General features: G+C 43.2%; 1 protein-coding gene across 2 annotated transcripts in view; it reads left to right on the plus strand.

The window, feature by feature from the left end:
- The first annotated feature begins 502 nt into the window (after positions 1-502).
- Positions 503-19,160, plus strand: part of LOC147461259 (protein TIFY 10a-like) — a 28,432-nt gene continuing 9,774 nt past the window's right edge. Inside the window, exons 1-4 of one of the 2 annotated variants that reach the window (XM_086500402.1) lie at positions 503-661; positions 753-879; positions 8,825-8,917; positions 9,920-10,073. In XM_086500402.1, the coding sequence (XP_086356528.1) occupies positions 778-879; positions 8,825-8,917; positions 9,920-10,073 (349 nt within the window). In that variant the 5' untranslated portion in view covers positions 503-661; positions 753-777. The remainder of the gene's footprint in view (positions 662-752; positions 880-8,824; positions 8,918-9,919; positions 10,074-19,160) is intronic. The other variant, XM_086500409.1, reaches the window with a different exon arrangement.

Consider the following 19,160-nt stretch of genomic DNA (forward strand, 5'->3'; position numbering starts at 1 on the left):
TCCCCCCCCTTCTCTCTCTCTCTCTCTCTCTCACACACACACACACACACACACACACATGCACATGCATGCACACTAATGTTCAGAAAAAAATTATAAAAGTAGAGTAAAATTGTAAAAAATATCGATTATTTTATAAAATTTCCTCTTTGAATCTACCCAAAGGAAATTTTGTATGTTTTTCAAAATGATTTTTTTAGAACGTTGATGGTGCGCACGCGCACACACACACACACACAATTTATTACAGCTAAAAATATTGCCTTCTTGAGGCCACCGTAAAAAAACATTACCTTGTTTGCAATGCTTTTCGGACTTTCTGAAAATGGTGAGTATATTTGCCCTACTCCCCCCAGTCCTCCCGGGTGAGACCCTGCTCTTACGAGACCCTTATCTTGTGCGATCGTCTGCCAATTGAAGTGAAGTATGGTGGACGCACGTTTTTGTTATTGATGTACTGGTTATGGCGGCTGACCAGTCCATGACTCCATATGTACCACGTCTCTCTCTCACACACACAGACACGTTGCAAGCCTGTCACACGCGCGCGCGCGCGCACACACACACTTACAGCATGTGCTGCACCCACGGTAAACTAGCCCCCGCAGACTCGACGGCCCATTGTTTTGGTGCAGATACTCGGCTACCTGTTTTTGCAAATGTACCTTCTCTCTCTCTCTCTCTCTCTCTCTCTCTGGTTTCGCTCGCACGTACCTAACGAGTATCCAATATTTTGTTGCGAGGAGAATTAGAAGCCAGGTGATCAGAGAATTTAGCATGAAGAGCCCAAACACTATGCAGCCCACTGAAGTTCAGCCGCCATTGACCATCTTTTACGACGGGAAGGTGGCAGTTTATGCAAACACGCCAGCATATAAGGTTAGCTCATTTCTGTGAGTTTGTGTCTGCGCATGCATGTGAGAGAGAGAGAGAGAGAGAGAGAGAGAGAGGGAGAGAAGGCGAATCAAGTTTTTGTATAGTATATAGAACATGAAGAAAAAGAAGAAACTCTGCATACCCTTGAACTTGACCCTCGATAATAGGGTGGCCGAAAAGATGACAGAAATGGAGAGAGAGAGAGAGAGAGAGAGAGAGAGAGAGAGAGAGAGAGATGCCATTCATTAATGTGGAAAATTGTTTGGCTCTCCATGACAAAGCCTTAAAGCAAGAAGTCAGTATATAAGGGACCCTCTCATGCCCCCTCATAAGAAGATTTAGAAATTTTCTCATGTAGGAGAACTCGTACAATGCATAACATCATGAGCTTCTGCTTGAGAGGCACCGCATACCTAGCTAGGTACGATTGGGGGCAAGGGACACCCCCCCCCCCCCCCCCCCCCCCCCCCCCCCCCCCCCCCCCCCCCCCCGCGGTCCCCTACCCCCAATCGTACCTAGCTACATATGCGGTGTCTCCCTCGCAGAAGCTCATGTTGTTGAGGTAAGTCACAATGTTGGGAGTTATTGTGAGAACTGGTCCAAAGCTTCTTGCGATGTTCTCCTTAGCCAATTCTACATGCACTCTCTTTAGTTATTTCTCTTAGGTCATTATCTCCCTCTCACATTGTGTTTGGATGCTCTTGCATGTGCTCCTCTCTTCATTTCTTCACGTCTATCGTTGCAGCATTGGTGCATTCGATCCCAAATTTTTACATACCATCTTCGCAGAATGGTTGTGTTACTCACTGCTCATCCCTTTGCCTTTCCCATTGCTCTTTCATACTAGAGCTTCTTTATGGAGCTTAGGAATTTCAAGCAAGAAGAGAACCTCCACGTGTTGTACAACGGTGGCTTTCATATACAACCTTAGAAATCATAATTTTAATCTATTATTCGAAAGTGAAGGGTCTTTGCAAACAATCTAATGTGATCAAAACTCTAGGGTGAAAAAAGTGAGTGAGTGTGTGTGTGGTGGTTTTTTTGGAGGGGGGGAGATTTTCCTATATCAACAATCTGTTGCCGATGGCCAGTCCGATCCGACCAGTAGATCCGACCAGTAGACTGGTTTGGAACTTGCATCTTGCATCTGTTCTATGCATGCTAACTAGTAGATCATTACATAAGCTAATTCAAAACAAAATTTTAAGGGCCTTATTTCAAATTTGCAAGTCCTGTTCTACCAATAAAATGTTGAAAGTTGCTATCATCAAAAGAAATGGTGGAAATTGCAATAGCAAGCAAGGCTCATTACATATGGTATACTGACAGTACTATAACAAGGGTACAAAAGTAGGCTTAATTTCTATTTTCTAACGTGCTTATATACTACTGCACATGGCCAAATATACTAAGCCACTATAAGTTATTTCAAAATAATAATGCTTATTTGTTGGACCATCCACATGGAGATTGTTGTTTTGAAGACTAGAAATGAATAATGAACTCAATTAAATAAAAAGGGAGGGGAACTTAGATACGATCGCTTGCATGGCCAAATTTGATGCCAAGGATGGAATATCTATTAGCATCAGGATTCAATACCAGACCTTTTGATGATTATTATGTGCATTCCTTAGATGATTAAGCTACCTTCGATCATTTTAGAGAGAGTCTCTAGGGTAAAGGGGTCAATAATGGACCGGGGTCCAAAACAAGGCCACCTTAAAAGTAAATGAAAAATATTATCAAAATATATGGAAATTATGATTTGATGTCATTGGGAATGGCAAGAGCTCTAGCAAATAATTTAGATCATTCAAATTCAATGTCCCTCTATTGCTCCCATGTTTTAAGTGGCCTTATATTGGCCCCTTTACCCTAGTGCACAAGGGAATCACCTCAAGATCTCCTTGAAGATGTAGCTAAGGTAAATGACCTGTATTAAGGACAACAAAACTATCATGCTTCAATTGTGAGCTACTATGCAACTTTTTGAGAGGACTGCCGATGCAATCGATAGTTGAGAACGTTAGGTGCTTGCACAAATGCTGAAGCTTTTTGTTGCACACATGGAATTCTTGACATGCATTTTTGTCTCAATGTGAAAAATTTGAGCTCCTATGGCAAGACTCTCCTTGGACCAAAATAAATACAAGTAAGTGATCGGATTTGAACTAAACGCCATCCCATAAGAATCGTATGCATTAGCTATTCCAGAACACTCATCCAACTTGAAGAGTCTAATTATTGATGTGTCTATAGCATAATAAATTGGAGGATAGTTTGGCCTTGTATAGAGACCCGTCCCATTGGTACATTTACCCTATATTAGCTCAACATAGAGGAAGGAGTTTTCTTCTTCAAGGTTTATAGATAGGTTTTAGATCATTTATGTTCAATGAATCTACATTCTATCACGCTTAGATGAGGACGTTAAAGTGGCTACACTCTTGAAAGCACTCCTAGAGGTCTATGATCAGGTGATCACTATGCTAAAAGAGCATGAACTCATTCCAAGTTTAGAAGATGTCATCAATTCTTTTCAAGATCAAGAGAGGAAGGCTGACAAGGGTAAGAAGCCTGAGAAAGTAAAGGAGAATCATTTGTTTGGAGTTTTGGAGGTCATCTCTTGGGTTTCCTCATCTAGATCTTATGATTGATGGTTTCTTTGTGGATGTGCTAGGACATGTGAGATTTTGCCAAACACTAGGCATGTGGGTCCACTTTTTATCCGATTGGCCACTTTTAGGTCCTTTTGTTGGGTGCCCTATTTTTAACCTTTTTTTCCTAATTTTTCCTCATTTTATGGGTCGTGAGGAGTTTTAGGCCAAGTCAAGCGCAGCCCTCTCTGAAGGGAGAGGGCGCCCTCAATTCTAAAATTGTTAGTATCCGTGTACTCTCTTGATTTGATGAGTTTGTGCCCCATAGGGCTTGTGCCACTCTCTCTAGAAATTTTATCTCTTCTCTTCTCCTCTCTCTAGTTTGTTTTCCCTTGTCAGCACACCTTCTGCTACACTTTTCCATTGTATAAAAGCCTAGGCTTGACGATGCCTAGTGGATCCAAAGCACACATAACAACTGTTGGGGGAGGCTATGATTTTTAGCTAGCAAGAATGTGACATGTGGTTGCATTTTCATTGCAAAGACCACCTCAAATCTAGCATTGTTGCATTGAGAGAGGGGGCAAATTAGAGTCTCCTAGAAGGCGATATAAGTGCAACCATACATATTCGGTCCCTTTGCAAATTTTCAAGATCCATGAAGGATTACATAGAGAAGATTCTAGAAATGCAGCAAGCGATTGTTCAGGTAGGAATGTAATCTCTTTGGTAGATATGCCTATAATCTTGATGATGCATTTGACTCTCAAGTATGGCTCAAAGTATTATGCTTTCTATTTAGCCTAGATTACTTCAAGGAAGACCAATGATTTGACGTTGATGGACCTTTCTCCCATGGTGTTGGATCAAGAGGACCAATTATAACAGAGGTCTAAATTTAAAGGGGGCTCAGAGGCCTTGGCTAGACACTCACCCAAGAAAGGAAAGCAAAATCAAAATCCATATAAGCATGATACTTTTAATACTGGTGAGAGATCCAAGGAGGTGGTATGTCATAAGTGTGGAGAACAATGATATATTCAAAAAGAAATTCCCAAAGAAGTCAGATTTGGTTTGAAGCCTAGTGTGATGGCTATTGTTGCAGCTGTTTTGGAATATTTTACACACTTGATTCACCTACCTTTATCTTCATCGGGGACTCGTAGAGACTTGTGGATGGATAGCATTGTTGTCAAATTTCTTTCTCAGCTCTAGGCACAAGCAATAGCTCCTGCTTGGTGGTGCTGGCTACCGAGCTGGCTATGTAGGATCCAAGAGGATCTGCTAGAGTTTTCAAGGTCATCTCCTTGGTTTTCTCTTTTAGACCTTATAAGTTTGGGTTTGCTCGACCTTGTGAGGCTTTTCTAGATTCTAAGGAACACCAAATAGACAAACATGTCAACCATTTCCAATAAACCAAGTTGAAAGATATCGATACACATAGTGATGTGGAATGGACGACCCTTCCCTCAAAACCTCTCTTTATTTTTAGGGGAATTTCACAGTATCATGGGCAATACAATGTAAATGTCCATACAAATGCAGGTGAAAAGTCATCATTGCCAACAAGTGAATGTTGAAGCCTGATTCACCATGCCCTTTGTTCCTTCCCTCTACTCTCTCAAATGCCCACATTCTCTTCCATCTGCTTACAATTGTCTTCTAAACATGGAAGCTACAACCTTTGCAAGCAGTAAGACATGCATATGGGGGCATTTTCCAATTTTTGCGTGGTTGACCACTTAGAGGCCTTTATTTGGGCACCTTGTTTTTTAGCCTATTTTCCTAGTTTCTTTCCATCTTGTGTGTCGTGGATTGTTTTAGGTTGGGTTAGACATTTTTCCAAGCCCCCTGTATGTGGAGAGGGGGTGCCTCCATTTTAGCATTATTGTACTCTCTTTATTTTTGAGTTTGGTCAGTCATTGTAGGACTTGGTCCTCTCTCTCTCTCTCTCTCTCTCTCTCTCTCTCTCTCTTTGTGTGTGTGTGTGTGCATCAAGAGTCACTTATAAGCCATACACATACTACATCACATGTAATGTTAGTCCCATAGGTCATATTTGACCTCCAAGGACAATAATAAAATCTCTCTCTCTCTCTCTCTCTCTCTCTCTCTCTCTCTAGCTTGCATGCTCCCTTGACACCACACCTTCCACTGCACTTCGACATCACTCTATGTACAAGCGTCATCATTGCTCAGTATTGCAAGAAAAATTATTGTACTAAGAATTTTCTTCTTGCCAACCCTTATGTTCACATTGGGAAAGCTACACACCCTTCTCCAAGAATTTTCTTCTTGCCAACCCTTATGTTCACATTGGGAAAGCTACACACCCTTATGTTCACATTGGAAAAGCTACACACCCTTCTCCAAGATCCTATTGTAAAGATAAATATATAGGATCTTGGATGTAATTACATCTTCAAAGCTAAAGGTAAATCCAACATTGACGTAGCGAACGGAAATGTGACTGTGTGTATTGTCACAACAAGAAACAGAAATGGTAGAAACAAAAATAAAACAACTGGAGTTCGGGAGTTCAGGTTGAGGTCAAAATAGTCAAGCAACAATGTTTCTTTTAATTAAAATATTAACTTAGCATACAAACTAGTATGTCCCTCTAATTTTGCAAGCAGATCAAATTAGTGGGAATCTTGTTAAGCAGGTCAAATTAGTGGGAATCTAGCAAGATGCTCCCAATGTTTTGAGGAGAAAAGGGGGTGGAGATGACACGTATAGGAGAGAGAGAGAGAGAGAGAGAGGCATGTATCAATTGTTCTTCTGTGCGCGCAAGTTGTCTGCATTCAACGAGCCAGTGAGACCGAGAAAGGGAGGTAGGCAGGAAGGTGTATGTCCCGGGCCAAAAGAGCACGCAAGAGCATGAGCCCAGGAGGCAGAGTTTCTCTCTCTCTCTCTCTCTCTCTCTCTCATTTGTTTGCTCCAAGACTACTTGCTGTTCGAGCTGACCACAGAGTGCGAGCTGGGCGAAATAGACAACAAACGGGATTCTGCAAAGAGAGCGCATTGGCATTGCGAGGCAGAGGAGCAATGTGCGAGGGGGGTGGGTCTCACTTGCGCAGTTGCATGGCTTAATGCTAGTCACAACAGTCATGCCGATGAGGGGCAGCTCTGTTGGACCTGCAAATGGTGAAGGACAAAGGGTAGCCCTGTGTCCAGCAGGTGCTGTGCGCCCGACACGGGCAGGTCTACTGAGGGTGGATGTAGTGAGGTAGGGTCCGTACTGTGTGCATGTCACTTTGGAGACGGAACCGTCTACGACCAGGGGAAGTGGGATTGCAGCAAGCAAGACCTGGAGTGGCAAGAAGCTAGGAGACAAATCGGGAGGCGGGCAACGAGTTGACAGGAGCACGATCGAAGGTGGAGAGAGAGATAGAGAGAGAGAGAGAGAGATCTGCCAGGTGTGAGGGAAAACAGGGAGAAGAATTTACGATGGGCGATGTGCAAAAACTGGGCAAGGTTGTGCAAAAACAGGCCTGTCGAGGATATCTGGGAGAGCATCCTACATGCTATTCTACATGATCGCAGGGCACCTCTCATGACTAAGTAACATGGGGTCTTAAATGACCCCGAGCGGTGGGATCAACGATTGCGGGTAAGTGGGGGGGGGATCTCGAGGACGGCGGATGGCAGACAAAAAGTCAACGCAAGCGGGATGGAAACCTAGGCGGGTTTTGAACCCAAGCGGCCACGATGAGAGGCACACGTTCTAACCACGTGCATGCAGGCATTTGGTTGTCCAAGATGGGAAAACATAAACATATAAAGTGAATGAAAATGCTAAAAAATAAACATGGACACAAAAAGTAAACACGGACACGTCCGTTTAAAATCGGACGGCCGGCCTCGTCTCTGCTTTTGTGCGCATCGTTGCTCGCCGCCAATCCCATGACGGGGTCTTCATTCAAGACCCCGTGTTACTTAGTCCTGAGGCAAGGCACCCATTGTGAAGGCTGTCCATCGTCCTGTAGATACAGGTGTAGGGAAGGACGTCCATCGTACTGCAGAGGAGGATCATCACATTAACTCCGAACTCGCTCTATGGATTAGTCTGCAGATTAGAGAAACGATGGTGGGGGGTTGGGATGATGGCGACATGGATAGATCGTTTTGATTTGCATTTTCAAGATTCCCCTTGAGATTCGAGAATCTCGAGTGCTAATTAATTGTGTTTTGAGAGTAGACCCAGTATGTTCTAACTTAGCATACAAACTATTATAGGACTTAAACATACACGCACACACACTCACAGAGCACCCAAAATGCCTAAAATCCACATTGTGTAAAGAAGCCACAAGACTCACTCTCAAGCACTCGGTCAACCTTGGGGAGAGAGGAAAAGCATTAAGCATAGAGCACATGCCATAGAGTCTCTGAATAGAGAAATGCAAGCACATAAAAATGATAGTAAGGCTAAAAGATAATTGATTGAGAATAAAGAGTGATATATAGATTTTTTTACTCCCCGCGTCGTTTCTTCAATAACAGAACGGTGGAAAATGGCCGGTCCGTTTCTTTAGGGAAGAAACGCTCTAAAGAAACGGTGTTTCTTATAACATCTTTGAAATTTTCTTTGTATGAGGTATCTAATGTCTTGCTAGCCCTATCAGAGAGAACATATTTTAAAAAAAACATTTGGTGCCCACAATGGCCGCATGGGAAAATTTTATTTTTATGGAAGGTACTATGGGGGGCTTTGCCGAATGGCATGAAGGTTTTAGCCAAAGGTATTGATCTAGGAAAAAATGCTCGGGATACAGAACGGCTCGTGAGGACCTCCCTTACTTATTCAAGGAGTGCCCGATGATTTGTGGCCTAGCAAGGAAGATTTGCAAATGAATTTAAAAGACCTTGAAGATAGGGTTCTTCAAGAAGATCTTTTCTTACGAGGGAAGGTGATGAAAAGACAAGTGTTGCTTATCTATATGCAAATTGTTAGATTCTGTTACTTTAAGCAAGTCTCGAAGAGGTCCTTGTAATAGCTCAATTCACGGAGATTATACAAGAAAGCAAGGAAGTGATTGTTGCCGTTGATAGATTGAAGAACTCTGAAGAGTGGTATAGGGCAATTGGCACCGTAATGCCCGACTTGCGTTAATGATTTTATGGGTTGCAGTACGCCTCTATCGGGCCTTGTAGCTCTTTATTTTATTGTATGACAAAAAAAGACAACCATTTTCACATTTTTTTGGGCTCAAATTTTGTGCCGCACAATTGCGCCTAATTCTCTTTTGATAGATCCTTTGTCATCATTCTTCCATTTCTTTTTTTTTTTCAGAATTCACAATATGTGAGTGATATTGTATTAATGTAAACCAAAAAATTTACAGATTACGAACCTGTTCACAACCGAGTTAGGGTGCCTAGATCAACATGCCAAAGGACTCAATCGCAGCACCAGACACACCTTTCCTCTTTATCTCGTATGTACCGTCACCTATCTTGAACTTTGACCGGAAGACCCACCACTTTAGGAATTGGATTTCATCAAGTTCTAGTTTTCATTCATTATTGTTGATGAGTATTGTATAATAATCCATTTATGTAACTTTATAATGTTTTTAGGTAACTATCTAGGTTATGTGAACTGGTGACGAATGGTAGTTAGCTTTGTATCTCTCATTTTGGTAGGGTAAGCAACGTGAAAATTTGATAAATTTTGAACATATATGATTGTCCAATGTGTTAGCTAAGATCTAATATTAACACCATAATTGGGAAACGCATCACATATATAATTCACAATATTTCAAGGAAAACTTTCATTTGTGATAAAGATAATTCGAGTAATTGGTTGTCTCCTTTCGCTCTTTGTCTCCATAAGAAAAGTTATCAAGGGAAGATAGGTACTCCAAGAATACTTGAAACACATTATTAGATTAGAAATTGTTCATTTGGGGGGGGGGGGGGTTTGGGGGCGGGGGATGTATGTAAAACCTATATATCATGTGTGTTCAAAGACTATTTATAAAACTTGTTAAGTGCGAGTTTTTCACCAATAAAAGAGTGTCTTTATATATTCAATCTATAATTTTTTTTTCAATATCATTTTTTCAAGACCCTTTTGTATGTGAAAATGTGAGACACTATAGAAAAAAGTAAGCTCTACTATTGAACCCATGTGATAAACATTTTTTTATTGCGGTGACCCACCCCCTACCTGAGATGAACAATTTCTAAAATACAATTCTTGGAATTATCTTTTAAAATCCATTGAATTTCACTTAAGTACTATTCATCCATGGCTAAGTGAACATAGCTTTTATTTGTTGATAGAGAAAATTTTGTTATGCACATATTTGTAATTTTGGTCTGTATTTGATGCAGAGAAGTTTCCTCCTCTATAGAAGCAAGCAGTGTATTCATATGCAGGACTCGAGTTGCACTAAGTTTTGACTCTTTTTGTTTTTGTATGTCTAGTGTAGGCCGAGGCCATCATGATGCTTCTTTGCAATGACAAAGACAAACATAACAATGCTCGTGAAGGTCGGCTACATATTGCACCTTCAAAACCGTCATGCCCAATGCCTTTTGGAACAAACAAATCACATAAGCAACTTGCCAAGCGATCACAAGCTGGTTATTCCTCCTCTCGTATCTCCCATAGATTTCATGTTCAATAATAAATAAATAACAAAATTATAGAAATTTATATGCACAAAGTTTCTTATGTATGTGTGATTCCGTGATGCATGTAGCTCTGGTGTTGTATATTGCTCTTAGATCAGCCATTCTTTTTATGTTATATTGACAAGGGGCTCTCAAATAGGCCAAAGGTGTCCTAGGGTTTTCATCTCGCCTCATAAAGGCTAGTTTCACAAATGTTTTTCCATACTAAAGAGACATCCAAATATTTAATAGATTAACCAAAAAAATTGTTAACTCCAAAATTAAAATTAAAATACATATATAATCTACAAGATATTCCTAATGGCTTCAAAAAATTTAAAACCAAGAAGACTTTTTCAATGCATGACAACTTTGAATCAATCCTTATTGGGTCTCCCTACTATGGGCAAAGCCTTTTCCCCATGTGGTCGGCATTAGCACCCTTTGCCTCATCTGTTAGGCTACACACCCTGCCTTGCCCTAGCATCTATGGAAAGCAAGGTGGGTGTAGATGGAGGGAGGCCTTGGACCATTGCTGGCAATGAGCTACTAGCCATGCATGTCGCCATTATGCCCGCAACATGCTTCCATGCTTGATGTCCTCCCGGATTACATCAATAGTTTGCCCATGTTCTCGACTTGCCCATGCCACTTTTGCCATTTGCATGCTTAGGGCTATTGCCTACTAATCAAAGCCTGTGCATGGTCGCCTACTAGTGTGCCACTATTGCCCACAAACCACATTCGCTATTTGCATCATCATGTACTCTACATTCATACTATTTCATCGCAACTTTACACCTTCATATTTAATTTTATGATGTCCTTGTGTTTGTATCGTGCAAAGGAATCTCGTTGATTTTTCACTAAAAAAAACAATTTTTTGAAGTTGGGGGAGAACCTACTCCAAAATAATCAAGATATTAGCTTGTTTTCTTTACAATCAACACAAGGGCATGGATAGGCATATTTGATAATGGTTATGAGAACAAAAGGACTATTATAAACTTGCAATCTCGATCCAGTGGCTATCAAGAACCAAACCTTGTAAAATAGGGCCCCAAGAAGACCACTGTAGAGCTTTGAGCTTTGTTTCTGCAGTATCTGGTCTCTTCATTCGAGATGAGAGTGGAGATGGTTTTGCAATATTTTCCTATGAATTTACCAGTGAAGCTTGCTATGTCAATCTGCACTCCTTTGGGGGGCAATACCCTTTCCCTTTGGAAAGAGGTCATTATGGGTAGATTCTTGGATGCACTCTTGCAAGAGTTTTCCTCCCATGTGCTCTATGATGAGAGTGGAGATGGATTTACAATATTTTCCTATGAATTTACCAGTGAAGCCTCCTATGTCAATCTGCACTCCTTTGGGGGGCAATACCCTTTCCCTTCAGGAAGAGGTCCTTGTGGGTAGACTCTTGTATGCACACTTGCACGTTTTCCTCCCATTGTGCTCTATGATAGTTGAGTGAAAAGCATGGAAGTGGCCGTGGGGAAGGCCATTTTCTTCACCCTGGATAAAGAGCATTTATGAGAAGTTGGCTTTCTATGAGCAGTGGGTGGGACATCTCAACAAAACTTGGTCCAAAAGGTGGAGGATGATCAATTGGAGCTAGGTGATGGAGAACATCTAGTACTCTAAGTGCGAAGATGATCATTGGGTTTTCTTGTGGAGAATACTGTTTGGTTTTTTGCCGACTGGAGACAAGGCTATGGTGAGAGGTCTTGGTGATGGCACCCACATCAGATGTAACCAAAAAACTGAGACTATATCCCAGCTCATTTGGAGATGTCCAACGATCAAGAGCTTCACTAGAAAAGTCTGCAGATGGGTTTCTATCAGCTAGGCACCGCCTTCTTTAGAAGAGGCCTAGCACTAGGATCTAAATGCTTGGTTGATGAAGATCTAATGACAAAAAATTGTATAATTAGAGTTGTTGTCTTGAAAGCCTTATGGGTTTCTAGGAATGAAAAACTATTTCAAAAAAAGAACGGAGTACTACATGTAGAACTAGTGCTGGAAACTTGAGCTTGGCTTCTTTCAAACAAGAGGAAGTGGCTTGTTGAGAAGAAGAAGATATGACCTGCATAGGTAATTAAGATGGCTGCATGAATTTTGTAACATGGAGTAAGGGTAAGTGTAGGCTCAATGATGTCTAATACCTTAGGGGGCTTTGCATCCATTGAATTGACCTCTTTGTATACGTTGGATGACCCTTATGCAAAAGATATGCCAAGGTTTAATGTACTTTGTTGAGTCAATGCAATTCAAGCTCAAATGAGTTTTTTTTTTTTTTTTCAAACACACAAGCACTATTATGCCATTTTTTTGAACCACCGCTTTGAGAAACAAAGCATTCTTCACTAAAAAGATCATGGAATTTCAAGGGTAAATGATTACATAATTATTTTATTAAGTCGAATCTCCTAAGATTTGCCTTCCCTCCGTAGTGACACTAGGATCTACGGCTCACAATGCCCCCGTCGTAGATCCCACCCTCCCATGCCCGTGCCACTTAGTCCCGAGGGGAGGGAGAGCAGCTACTCTTGTGTTTCGAGTGTCTTGTGTGTGTGTGAGAGAGAGAGAGGGAGAGTCGCGTTTACCTCTCCTCTCATTCTCACTTTAACATGCTACACATCTCTTAAATATGTGAATGAGATTCTCTGTACTATAATAAAAGGGGGAGGGATTCCTGCCCCCCTCCTCCCCGCCCCCTCCCCCCCCCCGCACTAAAGGGCACGGATGGAAAGAGATGGGATCCGCGATGGGGGTCCAAAGGGGGAATCTCGAGGCTAATGGATGGCGGAAAAAAATGGGCACCGATCGCAGGCACAAGGACTCGAACTCTCACCACTAGTGTGAGGGCCAATGCACTAACCGCTACGTCCATGACAACCATGTTGACATGTTGGCAAATCATAAAATGATAAATAAACTTGGACGAGCTTCCCGTCTGTCAAAGTTTACTATATTTTGTTTTAGTTTACTCCCGAAATCAAGTGCTGCACGCGCCTTGATCCCTGCGTCCTAATTTCTCTGCCGTAGATCCCAGTGATGGAGCTTCATTAAAGTGATGGAGCTTCATTAAAGTGCCCGTGCCCTTTAGTGCTGAGTCCCCCCCCCTCCTCCCCCCCTTTTAGAGGCGCTATTTCCTTGCTCGTGCCAGAGTGGCCTGCAACTCCTTGACATGTGTATGTGTGTGTGTGTGTGTGTGTGAGAGAGAGAGAGAGAGAGAGAGAGAGAGCATGCCGGCTGAAGTGAGTCCTGAGAGAGGAAGAGAGAGAGAGTGCCCCTTAATGTCTAATCATTGGCTGGGAGGACCCGAATTGCCTAGCTTCTTTACTTCGCTATTTTACTTCGTGAGTCCTGCCACCTGTGTGTGTGTGTGTGTGTGTGTGTGAGAGAGAGAGAGAGAGAGAGAGAGCGCGAGAGAGCTCAGAGTACTTGAACCACGTGACTCCCTTCAAGTCGTGAGTCTGAGAGAGAGAGAGAGAGAGAGAGAGAGAGAGAACTCCTGATCGGTGAGGAATAGCTGGAGCCTGTGACTTTGGAAGAGCTGGGAAAGTCTGCTGATTCTCAGAGAGAGAGAGAGAGAGAGGCTGTAGATCATCACGAAATGCGGGAAGAGAGCTGCTACGGGGCCTCTGCGTCTGTGTGTAAAGATGCTGCAGGCTGTTTCTGCTGCCTTCTCTCTCTCTCTCTCTCTCTCTCTCACAGAATCAGCTGTGTGTGTCTGTGTTGGGAGGGGAGAGATGAGCATTCATGAGCTGGACCATTTGATGACACAGAGCTGCTCTCCATCTCCGTCCCCACTTCAAGTTCGTGAATGATGTGCCCCCGGGCATCCACCATCAAAATTGGCAGGAACGTGCACCTGCAGAGCTTGCCGACAGGAGCATGAATGCCAGCTGACTGTGGAATCGCAGCGCTCGCCTTTCACCCTGCTATGCTACCTGATCAATGAATGGAATTGACTGCACCAGAGCGCATGGCATAAGCTCCCTTGCGACCTCCATAGTTGACAAGAGATGTGTGTGTGTGTGTGTGTGAGAGAGAGAGAGAGAGAGAGAGTCAGCCTTGACATGCATGTTGCTATGTTTTAGTGAGAGAGAGAGAGAGAGTCACAGCCCAGATATGCATGTTGCTATGTTTTAGTGGAGGTAGTTGCACATCCAGCGGTACTAAAGATTCTTCGTTGTGTGTGTGTGTGAGAGAGAGAGAGAGAGAGAGAGAGAGAGAGACCCACAGCCCTGATTAGCACGTCCGTGCCACGTGGGTCCTGGTTTGCCGAAGCTGGCTGATTAGTACTTGCTTGCGGAAGTATCTTAGTAGGGTTTAGTTCCACTGCTGCCGCAACAACAGCGCTTATCTCTCTCTCTCTCTCTCTCTCTCTCTCTCTCTCTCTCACACACACACACACACACACACACACACACACACAACGATGGCAGCATGCAAGCGATGCCTTCAGATCAGGTGTGCCATACATTCAAGCAGTGTGTCTAGGCGCACGCGCGTGTCAAAGTGGGGGGAGAGAGGAGAACAAGAAGAAGAAGAGAATTATAACACCATAGGAAACTATCCCGAGACACCTTCTAGATCTATCTGACGAGGAGAGTTGAACTTTTGATGTGTTGAGGGAGGGAGGAAGGGAGGGAGCTACATTGCTATTTGGCGCTAGCTTGACCATGATCACTGTAGCTCTTATAATAGTTTGACCCCGGATGCCGTTGCCCATCTTGCTACAACGCCCGGGCCTCATGGAGAGAGGAGAAGAAGAAGAGAATTCTAACACCGTAGTAAACTATCCTGAAACTAGACCTTCGAGATCTATACGACGAGGGGAGTTGACCTCTAGATGTGTTATGAAAGAGAGAAGCTACATTTCTATTTGGTGCTAACTTGACCAGTGATAGCAACATGCAAGTGACACCCACTATAGCTCTTCGAATAGTTTGGCCACTGACGTTGTTGCCCATCTTGCTACAACGTCCGAGTCTCATGTTCAGAAGCTACATTGTGCTTACGTAATGGTGTTGGCCTGGTACATTTGCGATGGTGATGGTGCTTATTACTTGACTTGCACGACGATAATTTGATGCAACAAAATTTGTTTTTTTCGAGCACTGGGGGGATTCACCACGGTCTGGGCCAACAAGAAGGCGTTCAGCAAGAAGTCAAAAGAATGGTTGATCTTGCATGATTTTTGGCCGAATGGAGGCATAAATGGGATGCATGTGCCAATTTTGAAAATGCAATTGTTTATTATTTTATTAATGATTAATAATAGTAAAATTAAAAATATGTGTCATGGGACCGCATGTAGCTCAACTCACACTACAACTACCCCATGATGTTGTTGCCACACATTCAGTATGCACCTGTCGAACATCTCATCTCAGTGACGTTGTCGGCAAGGAAGGCTTCACACACTTTGGTGTAGTCAAAGCAATGGGTGGCCTTGAAGAATTGGACACACAAGCTGTCATGATTCACGATGTTTGAAGGCATGCTACGATTGCCACAAACGATGTATACATGAACGGTGTGTCCTCCATGGGAGAGAGAGAGAGAGAGAGAGAGAGAGAGAGAGAGAGTATGCAAAGTAAGTTACTACCTACGAGCCATTTCTTCCCAAAGAGCGGCAATCATAGCAATTGGTCGGGAATGATGGAGAGAGAGAGAGGAGGAGGAGGAAAAGAAGTCGAGAGATAGGTAGAGAGAAGAAAGAGGGATAAGGATAGATGCTTTTATGAAATTTGTTAAGAGCAAGGGGTTTGAGGGTAAGAGGGGCCATGCCGTCGTCGAAGGTGGAACCGTTTTACTACTGTACATAATGTTTAAACAAATACCAAGCTTTCTCTTGAATGGTGCAAAATCAGATATACGACCACTATTTAGTAACTCCATAGAACATTAAAACGGTCCTTTCTATGTTTTTGAGACCAATTAACTCTTAGTGGGATTGTAATTTATGAGAGTCCTTCAAACTTAAGGATCCTACCCATCCTCTTATATGGGGAAAACTAGAGTACTCAAATTATTTTATGATTCACATGTGATAACACCTAGTATATCTGTTCAATTTTGGATGGAATCTGCCCCGATTGCTCGCATTGGCCCAATTGTCTCCCTTCACCCACAACTGGTATCTCTCTCTCTCTCTCTCTCTCTCTCTCTCTCTCTCTCCTCTTCGGATATCTGCTCTCTCTCTCTCTCTCTCTCTCTCTCTCTCGCACCCGGAGCCAAAGCAATGTCGTAGGGCATGGGATGTGGGGAGGCAGGGACGTGAGGAGGAGTCTCTCTCTCTCTCTCTCTCTCTCTCTCTCTCTCTCTCTCTCTCTCTCCTTGACCATGAACAACAGACACGATTTGTACTATGGGCGGCGTTAGCACACGCTTCACCTCCCACTAAATCTCTCTCTCTCTCTCATCACTCACTCACACACACACACACACACACACACAACCAAAGTAGCAACTAATGTGAGAGCATACATGTTCTGTAGCCAAACTACCGGCTGACGAGTGCGGCTCTCTCTAAATATCGGACTCTCAAGGATTTGGCACCCTTGAGAGTTGTCCAAGTGGTGATTGTTTGACCTACTGGGCCGGTGTAGTCGGCCACATTTCGACCCTTAGTTTGGTTTGCACAAACGGCGACATGCTCAATCAAAAAAAGTGATTAAACACAAAGGACCATTCACCCACAGGGTTTGAACACAGGCGCCCGTGAAGAGAGGCCATTGCACAACCAATAGCATAACTTCGTTGCTCAATCTCCAGCCCGTGTTCAAACAAATATAATGTTTAAACCGGGGGGGGGGGAGAGGGGGTTGTTTCAACCTTTCTTAAAAATAACTGTTTGCCGGTGGATGGGACTCCCTGCCACGTCTACAGAGAGTCCGATATCTAGACGAGCCGACGAGCACATGGGGTGTAGACAGCGAGGGACGAGGAGGCGAAGTCGTACATGGCAGGGAAAGGGAGGGTGCATCACGCGCGGGTAAGTGGGAGAGGGGGTTGGGAGCACCCTACATGCGAGGGGATTGGGAGCACCCTGGAGGCGAACGCGGTGCACTCGGAGCAGCCCCTTGATGAGGAGGGTTGTGGTGAGGGGAATGGGAACGCACCACAAGCCAAAGCACTGAGACTTCGTAAAGGGAGGAGGAGGGAATCTCGGCAGATTCGTATTAATACAAGGTAACAAGTTAAATAGAGCTAAAATAGAAGAAAACAAAGGTCTCGCCAATCTTCGAAAAGTTTTATTGAGTAGAATTTGAGTAGATGCTTCTTTTCACTTTGAGAGGGGGGGAGGGGGGGGACCTCAATGTGTCAATGCGACCAAGAAAAGAGAGAGAGAGAGAGAGAGAGAGAGAGAGAGAGAGAGAGAGAGAGATTTGTATGCCATGTTGTTGCCCAATGACATCGCCAGCCCATGAAGTGACAGGCAGATGAAGTCTCCTTGGAAGAGAAGCAAACGCGAGAAAAAAGTGGAGGATGGCACTAAAAATCTTGGCTGAGAAAATGCAGTGGACGCAAGGCATAGGAGAGACAGAGGGAGATGAGAATGGTAGATAGAGAGGAAGGCTCTCACTTCTAAGGGATTTCCATGCAACAAATGGCTTTGCACACATGGGAAGGCGGTATGCTCGATCGATGATGTTGATTGTGCAGGGTAGTGGCGACGAGGGGGCGTTGTGCGATAGTAGCAGGTCTTTTGGCTTCAGATTTTGACATTCCTCAAATTCTCAGGGAATGTGCATGGAAAATTTTGGAAGCGCGAGGGGGGGGGGGGGATCAATGTGCACAATGGTAGCCCACACTTTTACCCATCCAAGTCCGTCAAAGCGACGCCCACGATCATGTTCCACTTCTCAAAGTTCATTTGTTTTCCAATGGTGATGATTGTCCCCTTGCTTTCCTCCGTGACCTTAGCTATTTCTATGAATTTCTTAGAGATTCGATAGTTCCTTGTCTTCCAAATATATTTGAAGTAACAAAATCTCACGATTAGTGTTGCAATGAGTAGCTCTTGGCTCTTGAACACCTTCCCTTCCAAGAAGAGATCATTCTTGAAGAATCCTATTGTGAGGTCTTTTGAACCATTTCACAAAGCTTCCATGCTACGCCACAAATCGATCGAGAAACGTTGTAAGGCGCAGATCGAGAAAGAGCTGGCCGAGACATTATTATTGCCGCATTGTCCTTGAATAAATGATCATGGGAGGAAGTAGAGGCTCTCCTCGTGTCCCAAGATTCTACAAAGGGAGATAGAGCCTTTCAAAATCTAAAAAAAAAACACTTTCATAGAGAGTCTAAGTAGAGGATGCTCTCTACATCCTCTCTCGGACATGGCCGAAATCTTATTGCTTCATGTGAATTTTAATGATTGTTTTTCCTTTGTTATGATAAGTTATAGCAAATTCAAACGAAAAAAAAGTGGTTGTCTCGTAATTTGCAGAGAATAGAAGGAAACTATAACATTTAATGGCCTAAAAACTTGTGTGTAGCGGAAATTAGCATGAACATAGTGGGCACTTCATTAGAATAGATTCCTAATGAGAATTACAAGAGTGCTTGGGTGGAGAGAGCAACAAAAAGCATAACACCTAGTTAGATAGCATGAACAATACTTTCAAAAGAGAGAGAAATTAAGCTATTGACAACAGTTGAGGACTGGATTTACATGGAGCCGGTCCCCCCTCCAAAAGGCTTTGTATTATGGTTTCTCCCATCAAGAGAGACATTGTACAATACAATTCTTTGTGTTCCTTCAAGACTAGCTAGTGCAATGAAGATGAAAGCTTCATGCACTAAGCAAAACACTTATCAAACACAACATCAATTATACCTGGTCTCAGACCAAAGACCTCACACACCTTCGAAGATGGTGAGAGCTAGCAGGGTATGAGAGTAGATTGAGAGGAAGAAGGAGTAGTCTTATGAGAAAGATGTACATCTCCTCACATAATCACTCATATTAGCATAGCTTAGCTTAGTAATTAGCATGGTAGAGGAGATGAGCATGCATTGAAGCTGGTTGGATTTGCATCA

This window comes from Adiantum capillus-veneris, chromosome 3 (genome assembly GCF_014529385.1).
Source record: "Adiantum capillus-veneris isolate H3 chromosome 3, ASM1452938v2, whole genome shotgun sequence".
In the NCBI taxonomy this organism is placed as follows: domain Eukaryota; kingdom Viridiplantae; phylum Streptophyta; class Polypodiopsida; order Polypodiales; family Pteridaceae; genus Adiantum; species Adiantum capillus-veneris.